Genomic DNA, 9,980 nt, shown 5'->3' on the forward strand with positions numbered 1-9,980 from the left:
CTGTTAAGCCCCAACCAGCAATATGTTCTCCTGGAAAAAGAAGTAAAACAAGAAACAATACTTTGATCCTACCAATTCCAGCCTTAGCCTGGCACAGACTCATGGCTATCTGAAGTCTGCAGTCCTGAGACTGACGTAAAACACATTGTTTGCAACATAAAACATTTCACTGAGCTCGGATGCTCAGACCAGAGTGCATCCGGACTGAGTTAGTGCAGATGTAAGTGGGTCAGTGTATAGTGTGGTGAACAATGAAACAAAATTGGTATCAGAGCATGGATACGATTCTGTTCTGCGGAGCTGCACAGGCTGTAAAGAGCGACTTTGGCCACGTGACAGCTGCAGTAAGTGAAGTCCTGGGATTAAGATCACTCTCTAAAAAGAACATTTCAGATACCTATGGTGAACCAGAGTAACGGGACGTCCAAAGGGAGACGTTGGTCGGTGCTGCTTTCGCTTGCTAGCTACTTGATATTTATTTACAAGCTGTTTTGGCCATTGGCGCTTGCGACTACATATAATCGTAGCAGACCTACTCCATGCCAACAGATTTGGTGAAGACCAGTCGCTGTATTGGAATAAGCAGCATACATGGTATTTATCGAAGGGTAGCAGCTAGATAATACCATGGTGTTTCGTAATGTCTTCACCTAGACTAAGCTGCAAGGGCCGTTTCGTTGCGTTTCGACAAATGCTGGCGTTCCCATCGTTTGCCCAACGCTACTGGAATGAAAGTGTTGGGACGATACCGACCAGGGCAGCAAGCACGTTGGACATAACAGATAACTGAAGCATACATGCAACTCTACAGCACCTTCAATCTTCAATGAGAGCTCCAAAAACCAGTGTCAAATAGTAGACACGCCCAATCAACAAGTCTGCATCTCCCGTACCCATTCTTCGATACGTTCATAGAGCTCCTTCAGCGAGACTTTGTCACTTGCGCTCACTGCTAGGCCAGTAAAGGAGCGCGATGTCTTGAGATCAGAGCACCAAGCAAGAGTAATCATCTCGCCTGTACGCAACTCTTTGTTGAAGGCTGCGTTGAAATTGGTTCGACTGGCGAAGGATTCCATTCATGGCAAGACGCACGCTTCATCCATTGCAAGCTCAATTGCGAAGTGGGGAGGTAAGCACCCAAGGACAAAACTCCCAGTATGACGTGGATTAAGGTCGACGACATAATGTCTGCCGACCTCGTCGGTCATTACATCAATGCCAGCAGGACCATGGTAGCCGCGTGAACAGAGAAATGTCGCCATGTTCTGCATGATCCAAGCATATAGTGCTGCCAATTGACGTTGTGTAGAGTATGTTATGGCACAGCCTTTCCAATCACCAGTCTCTGAAAGCTGTTGCTCACAACAACTTGAGAATTGAGCCAGGCTATTGTTCCTAACGTACGAGTTGATGGCAGCCGTCTTGCAAAGAAGAAACTCTGTTAAAATGAGACTGCACGGACAGAGAGGGGCATTCTCCAGGTTTGTCTTCTAGAGCTCGGAGCGTAGGAGGATTTTGATATCTTCCTCCACCGCCGCTTGATCTATTATGTTACGAAATATGTCCCCTTGCCGCCGCCAGACGAATTGAATTTAAGAAAGAATGGTCGAACACGATAGTGGATAGCGTTGATGGCTCAGGCGGCTTCATTGCTGAGAGATTCGCTATCTCAGCCTGTCTCGGGCCTGACAAAATCTACCAGCTGCGCGTTGGGCGTAGGCAGACCTGAAAGAGCCAGCACTCTTTTCGTGAGCAGTTCGTAGTGGTCATCCGGATCGGTGTGATGTGGTAGGTTGGCAAGACCATCATATGGAAGATGTGGAATGCCCAGGGAATCGCCAACAGCCAGGTGGACTTGCTCTAATGATGTGCAAAAGCTCGGTTGAAATCGATAATGAGGATTGACAACAACAATGGTTTCTGCAAGATCATCTTCCAAGTTGCTTTAGATTGCCTCTGCTTCCATCTTTGAAGAAAATGACTGCCATCTCTCCGATAAACTAAGACATCCTCTGCAGCATGAAAATGAGATCTGTAATTAGAGTAAAGTGTAAGGTCATAGGAAATTGGGTTGAAAAAGATCACAGAAGTCGGTCGCCATTATAAGTGTAGAATATATGTGATCTGCTGGCAGGTATGTGGTCTTCCCTATTCGAGATGCCCGGGAGATATGTTCCATACTCAACTAATCTGCTGCATCGCTCGCAGATCTCACCAATAACGCCGTATATGTCAGATTGTCAAACAAATGCAGCTGGCACTCAGCCACCCTAGGAGATACCAGCCTCCTACTGGCTATATTAGATGCCTAGTTGCCCGCGAAGGAGCTCGAAGGAGCTCAAAGGAAGGCTAGTCAAGCAAGTCAATCCATCTGTTTAACAATACAGAATGTGGTTAGACGAGCATTGCTCACCACCTTCAACAAATCACACGTTGCGAAGTTATGCTTTTTTACTCGTTTTGGGTATAGTCGAGTTGGAACTCATATTTCGGCGGCTTCGTGTATGTTACGTGGTAACTCGAGGCGTCCTTTGGTTGGCGTTCTCCCCAGTCAATGATGAATGGTCGATTTGTTGCCCTGGCCACTTCATCTACTCACGCCATAAGAGCGGTAAGCGCTCAGAATTGACCCCTGATGAAGACGGAGGGAAAGATAAGAAGTCGTGCAAATCAGAACATGCAAGATCCTGTATGGGTTTCTTGATAACTCCTGCTTCCTTCGTGGGTCGTCTTAAATGGATATCTAAAGCAAACATTGTTTGTCAGACCCAACGCTGGCTGTGTGGTTACACAGGTTCCTGGAGCTTATGCTTATTCTAGACATGATCCCGCGCATTTTAGGCTTCTTTTGGCTGCAATGCTTTAAATGATTTGCAATTTCGCTCCAGAGGTCCTGCCTAGACTAGGAATCGTTATTCTGCATCGAGGCCAAGAGAAGGATTTTGAGGATGTCCTTTTGCGGCCTGGGATGTCTTTCATCCTCAGAATGGTTTTCTGGTAATGCCCTCAATACAACCACTGCTCCCCTGTAAGTCGTTGAAAGGACGGAGTAATGTTGAATGTGCCTCCCTTTGATAAGTCCTCGGATTTGAGCAGCTTCGTTTCCTGATAGGCGGATGGGGTGGACGGCCCAAGTTGAGTGCTTGGATCCTGCTTGGGCAGGCTTGGAAGTGTCTTGGACTATTGCGATTTACAGTCCCCGAGTGGAATAGTGGTGAATTTAGGCGTTTGTGGCGTGAAAGATGCTTAATCTTGTGCAGGTTAAGCACCATCAAAGTGGGGGTTCTAGGGTTTGAAACAGGCCATCCCTGGACATGGACACAGCCGGGTTGGGCGCTACTTTCGCCGAGGTCTTGGCTAGTCAGTTGGTGAGCAGATAGTACGTAGTACGTAGAACTAGTCCACGAGTCCCGAAAAATAGGCAACCATGTGGGAACCGGCAGGTGAGTAGCATTCGCAGCAATAACATAACCACAAGTTAGGGGCAGTGATCCAGGGGTCTCACCATGATCTGCTCTCAACGCTAACTGGAACACCGCAAGATGTCGACTACTCTGCCGGAGTGATGGAGGGGGACTGTGGATCTGGCTGACAGTAGCCAAGAATGAGTCCCTTGCCTGGCCTGGCTTGAAGCTCATTGAATCAGCTTGCCAAGTCCCACCAGATGTCTTGGTTTCTTTGGTTACCTGCCACTAAATCAAGCCTCCGTGGATCGGGGAAAGGAGGAATACGTATCCGGCTTGACGTTGGTGGGGGGCCCAGATGGCCATTGAGCGTGCATTCATGACGAGGTCACTAACGATATTTGCATGCGTAGCAGGGATGATAACTACGTACTACGTAGTATGCTCCTCGGACTTGGATTAGATTGAACAGTTACCAGCGGTCAGATTGAGCGGCTCAGCGACAAGCTGATGCTGCAAGTTTGGAGTTAATAGCTTCAGCTCCAGCTTAGGAAGTTTATCTTGCCGCCAGGACAGTACGTAGTAGTGAGGTCTGCATACCCTCAAGGGTTGAGAGTCTGAATTCAACGACGATGCTCGAACCTCTCCTGTATTCTTCGTATCAGCAAGATTGGAACGAGATGACGAATCATCAGAGGGCGGTACATGGCACAAAAACGCTTGTTCCCTTAGTTAGAAATAGGTATTTGTAGGTGGTACCGACAGCCCGGAGAGTGTGGAGAAATTAAACAACAATTTTAAGCTTGCCTTAGCTAGCCAAGATCGCGGTCACCTTCTTTCCTTGCCGCAAAGCCTAAAGCCTAAAGCCAAAATATTCATAGCGCCACTTCTTAAGCTTCCTTCGCCCTCCCCCTTCCATACCAATCCATTCCCAGCAAAAAGCCCGCCGAAATCTTGTCGCATTCCGTCTTCGCACCTTTATGCTTCTTACGCCCGCAGCGCTATCGGCCTCCGTCGAGATTCGACCACTCGATGTGCATTTGCGTTTCTTCTGAACGGTAGTACCAGCACTCTTCTGTGCGCCCTTAAGCACCAACTCTGCAGGTTAAGCTTTACCGATCTACCCCGGATATCACGACCTGTCCAGGTCACCAATCAGCAAGGCTGGATTACAACAACATGGAGACCTACAACGGTCATGTGCGCTCTCCACAAGATGCCATCATCCTCTTCGAAGCATGTCGCATCGGCATGTTACCCCGAGTGCAGAGACGACTATCGGAGAAGGAGCGGCAGTCCATCCGATCAGGCTCAGTCTTTGTCTGGGATGAGCGAGAAGCCGGCATGAGAAGATGGACAGATGGCAAGAGCTGGAGCGCCAGTCGGGTTTCAGGGAGTTTCTTGACATACAGGGAGATGGAGGGTAAGCGAGGAGGCACCGGTTTCGCACCACCAACCAAGACTCCAGAGAGCGGCCGGAATAGTGAAGACGGCGATGGAGAGGAAGGGCCAGATGGCTACAGATATAAACCTGATGGGTTGATGAAACAATCTTTCAGCATCACAACATCGACAAATCAACATCTTCATCTCATCAGCTACTACTCTCGCGCTCACCCAAACGCACCTGGCTTGCAGCAACCCTCCAATGATCCAAACCTCCGCACCGTCCGGCCAGCCAAAGGTCTGTATCCGGAGTCAACCGTGAATGACCAACAGAACGTTCCGGCTGTCACCCGCTCTCCTATGGCGGGCGCGTCACCATACACTATGCCGCCTCAGCCCCCTGCCGCCTACCCTCGTCCTGGTGCTGCACATCCGCACGGTTATGCCTACGCGCCTCAGCCTCATCCCTATCCCATAGCTGCAATGCCAAGCCCCTCAAATGGTTATGGCCCACTTGCCTTTCCCTCCGGCTACGGTCCGCCACCGTATGGTCAACCTTATCCGCTCCCTCACTATGCACCACATCCTCCGATTCCTGTCCCTCAACCACCTCCAAATTCTCTTGACCAGCGCCCCTCGCGCAGTGAGGAGTCAAGTTCAAGCTTGCCTCCACCCCCGCCACCATTAAGACCGCAGCAATCTGGCTCTAATGAGCAAGCGCAAGGACCAGCTCCTTCTCAGACCCCGCCGCAGCCTCCCGAAGGTCGATCTCCTCAACCGCCTGTGGCACCAATCGACCCCAGACTCATTGGTACTACCCTATCAGTGCCTCCTGCCCTCGCTCAGACGAATGGCAACGGATCTGTGAACAGCACCTTATCGCCAATCGAGAACAAAGAAAATCAGCCGGAATCTGTCCCGCAGGAAAATGGCGCCTCGCCTAATTCTACGAGTCAAGCTCCCCACATCGCAACCTTAGTCCATACCTCGAGTGCAGAAGAGCCCCCCACCGAAAATGGTGTTGGCACAGAAGCCAACCCCGATCGACCAGGAAGCATGAGTCCGGGCGGCACCACTAAAAAGGTTGATGGGCCTGCAGATATTCCAAGTCAGAAGCTTGCTTTTGGAGAAGATAAGAGAGCTTTGAAAGCGCTGGATAAGGTGTTCATATGAGGCTGCAATCTCGTAACACATCACAGAGCAGCACATTCCGCGATCATGGCACGACCTTACGATAGATGACTTGTGTGGGACAGGAGCTGCATATATGATGACGGCGTTCGACACCTTTTCTTCGGCCAGCTTGTACTCCTACTGCGTCAGCATCTCGTTCAAGGAGTTATTGGGCGGCCTTACTCAACTTTGGTCTTCTTACTGGTAGCGACCAGTCTGGGTTTAACGTGCTTGTGTGGGCAGGGCAGGTCTGAACCCTGCCGGACAGGGCAGTTTTGCCCGTGGAGCTTAACCCGGTGGTGGCTCTCGCAAACAGGAACCAGCGATGCCAAGCATCTGGCCGGCGTTTGTGAAGAAGAGCTGTGAAGAAGAGCTGTGAAGAAGAGCTGTGAAGGAGGGCTGTGAAGGAGAGCTGAGGTTCACGAGTTGCAAAAATCTGGATGCTTTGATCAAGTGAGAATGCCCGAGGCATGCAAATCTGCAGATGTCTAGCTCATGATATGAACGCATCAAGTCAAGATCAGTTCTTACTTTCACCAACTCTCACTGCATCATATCCGTCCTTTTGCTCGCTTTCGGGAAAGACTAGGCCAATCACATTTCTGGCTGCACTCAGGGAACTCTGTCAAAGCCCACAAGATCAATGTTGAAGTGTGGATCAGTGATAACCATTCTACTGAACAGTGTGCTGTCCAGTATCGTTAGGCTTTGGATCAAACGCAGCATCAAGTATGTGACAAGCACACTTCTACTCACAGTGACTACCAAAGTTTCCTAGTTCTCTGACACTTCAACGTCCTGGCGCCTACTCTCACCTCAGTTGGTGTGTTCAACGTGCAGGCCGAGACAGTTGCAAGCCAGAGCCCTTCTTGACAAATCTGTTAGTCTCTCCAAGGGCTCTCTTACCTACCAATACATAAAATTGACTTTGCCGCTGTTGAGACTCTTGCGCCTACTGCGGTCTGTAGCTGTGAAATACACTCCTGTTGTCAACCTCTGCATGCTTCCAGCTTTGCCGTCCACCCTGCTTAACTATCCTAGTACACAACACATCAACATGCTCTCTGCTTCTGCACCTACGGAAATCTATTGTCTGTGCAAAAGCTCAAGCTGCATTTTTAGTACGGATGTGGCAGATGTAGTTTTGCCAACCAACGTGCCTCCAACAACGTATCTGAAGCAGCCTTAACTGAAACCCATCCCCTGGCTTTGGGATGACTACTCCTATCCCTCATCTCTGCTTTTCAGCTCGAACCTAGGCAGCCTGCCCGCAACTGGGATGTTCTGCCGGATCTATATCTAATACGCTGCGAAGGAAAGCAGACTGCTTTTTTTCTTTTTTTCTTTCTTTCTTCCAGGGTATCTTCAAGATAGGCACACGCAGAAACAATCCGACACAATCACTTCCCATTTTTGGTAGAGACATGCCTAAGTTTACCCGCAGGCGCAGAGAATGATCCATTAACCCCAGATACAAATGCCCCCAAACAGCTCCAGAATCCGGGGCATCAATCTACCTGCCTACCTACCCACCGCTCCTCCAACATCCACCCACCCCATCCAAGAGCCCATCATCCGCAAGTGTCAGAAAAAGACCAAGTTTTCCATCTTCCATCTTCCATCTTCCATCTTCCATCTTCCATCTTCCATCTTCCATCAGCGTACCACTCCGCCCCTTTTTCCCTTCCTCTCCCTCTCCCTCTCCCTCTCCCTCTCCACAAACCAGCAACCTCCCCAATCCCACCTCATGAATCTCTACTCAAGCCCATCCCCGTCCCAGTCCCCACGCCCCCTGCGCCCCTGCGTCACGGTAACGCTCATTCCGACCGATCCCCGCCAGCCCCCCGCAGCCGCCAGAGTGCCCCGGGGGCGTCTGCACCAGAAAGGGGAAACCAAAACCAAAAAAACCCACCTGCCCACCCGACCGATCATCAGATTTGCTGTGCTGTGCTGTGCTCTGCTCTGATCTTCCTGCTCCGTCTCCTTCTCGGTCAGCATGGAAACCACCGGCTAACTAGTTATGGGCATGCGGGCTGAAAAAAATAATGCGAGAACTTGATAAACGGGATGCGTTTACCCCCCGGGGGAGCGAGCGCCTTGGGCCCTTCGGGCATAGACGAAGGCGGAAGCAGATACAGAGATTTGGGTTTGAGATTCCCCCCCCAAAAATATCGATTTTTCATCACGAGTAAAACGCGCTTTTCTGAAAACTCTCTACCCCACCATCGCCCGTTCTGTGTCGAAACTCCGTCTCCTTGACTGCGCCCACGCCCACACTGCTCAAACTCTTCGACCTCGCCTCCTCCTTCGAACTGATCGTCTTGAGTGTTTGCGTCCTACTGCCTGGCGCACTTCCCCCACTTCCCCCCGCTGCTGCGGCCGCCGTAATCCGTCCCTGAACATTTCCTCCCGGCGGCTGCCTCCTCTGCATCGTCTCCAAATACGGACTGGGAAGATATCCGACGCTGCCATCTCGAGCCCTGCACCTCCACCACTCGGACGGATTGCCCATGGTATCCGTCTTACTTAGCACGGCGACCAGGTCGCCCTTTTTCACCTGAAGATCGATGCCTGCGGCGGCGGATTGTAAAGGGGGGTTGTAGTCGTAGAGGACGCGGCAGAAGTCGAGTTTGGAGGGGTCGATAACATTTGCGTCTTGTTGTTGGTTTGGGGCAAGAGGTGGTGACCGGAGGCGGTGAGTTGTTGTTGACGACGCGCTTCTTCCACTTCTTGGGAGCGGGCGAGGGCGCGGATCAGTTTGCCCATTAGGTAAGGGAGGCCGAAGACAGCGACGAGGAACATTATGAATGGTTTCTTTGAGGGGCGGGGTGGGGCTGGTGAGCCGTCTGGGAGAGTGGTGGGTACGAGGGCGCCGGTGTTGCTGCGGTTGCCGGACATGAAGGAGTGGCGTCAGCTGGGGGTGGGCGGCCGGTGAGTTTGGCGAGGAGGGTGCGGAACCAGCGGAGGAGGGTGAAGATTCCGAGGACGGAGCCGAGGGTGTTGCGAAGGTTGCCGAACTGCTCGGCTACTGAGACCATTGCTGATAGATTGTTAGTCTTCTTCTGTTATGGAGAGTGGCAGAGATGAAGGTACCGAAGAACGAGGAGTGGGTTGCCATATATGTGCTCTCCAGCATCTGGGCGAATCCTCCAAAAGCGCCTACAATGCTTTCGATGATCTGGAAGGTCGCTTGCGTGCTTTGATTGAACGAGTTCGTTAGGCTGTTTGGGTCGTTGGGATTGCCTGGCATCGCTCCCATCCCTCCGCCATACATGCCACCCATGCCTCCTCCATACATGCCGCCATAGGCTCCCCCTCCGTACATGCCACCCATGCCACCAAAGCGCGAGTACGGCGATGAGTACGAGGGATATCCGCCATAGCCGCCATAACCACCTGTGCCCAATCGTGACGCCCCATAGTTGGAGTAATTCGATGCCGTTTGGTTGACCACTGAGTTCAGGGTGCTCGGTCGTGACGGTAGCGCAGGAGGATCTGAAGTGCTCGTAGAAATTGCGTTGGTACTTGTGGTCATGCTCGAGAAATTCGGTGTATTAGACGAGGCTGTCGTTGTATTAGCTATGAGAGCATCAGCGTCTGTGATCGAGGCCCCTGCGAGCATGTGCACTTGTTACCTGAAGCACCCACTCTCTCCCACGGTTTTGGCGGCGAGACCGTGCTCATCTTGGGCGCGATCGTGGTCTATGAGGTGAGCATCGAGCAACAAGTTGAGTCGTCCATCATACAGCGAACCTCAACCGGCAGAACTTAGAAGATTGATGTCGTCGGGTTGTGGCGGACTGAACAAATCCGGAGTTGGGTTGGTGGCAGAACTAAGCCGAGGTTGAGAGATGGAGAGCAAATAGTGTGAAACACATTACCACAATACAAGGGCTAAAGTGTCCCCATATTTGTGTCACCGTGCATCGCGCCTCAATCAAGAGGTTCGCCTTTGCACAAAAAACAATTTGAGTCACTTGCAACCATTCAACGGCTATATACAGATTGTGTCCAAGC

At 51.2% G+C, this 9,980-nt stretch overlaps 2 protein-coding genes across 2 annotated transcripts; one reads left to right on the forward strand and one right to left on the reverse strand.

Annotated features, from left to right (window-relative positions):
• Positions 1-4,583: 4,583 nt before the first annotated feature.
• On the forward strand, positions 4,584-5,963 carry EPUS_02191 (uncharacterized protein; the record flags this gene model as incomplete). The annotated part of the gene is made up of 1 exon (XM_007803958.1): positions 4,584-5,963. One exon carries the CDS (start codon positions 4,584-4,586, stop codon positions 5,961-5,963), a length of 1,380 nt encoding a protein of 459 aa, XP_007802149.1.
• Positions 5,964-8,145: 2,182 nt separating this feature from the next.
• Positions 8,146-9,647, reverse strand: EPUS_02192 (uncharacterized protein; the record flags this gene model as incomplete). Its single annotated transcript, XM_007803959.1, has 4 exons — positions 8,146-8,689; positions 8,829-9,003; positions 9,057-9,542; positions 9,599-9,647. 4 exons carry the CDS (start codon positions 9,645-9,647, stop codon positions 8,146-8,148), a joined length of 1,254 nt encoding a protein of 417 aa, XP_007802150.1.
• Positions 9,648-9,980: the final 333 nt, after the last annotated feature.

Source organism: Endocarpon pusillum (assembly GCF_000464535.1).
Source record: "Endocarpon pusillum Z07020 unplaced genomic scaffold scaffold2749, whole genome shotgun sequence".
NCBI classification, from domain to species: domain Eukaryota; kingdom Fungi; phylum Ascomycota; class Eurotiomycetes; order Verrucariales; family Verrucariaceae; genus Endocarpon; species Endocarpon pusillum.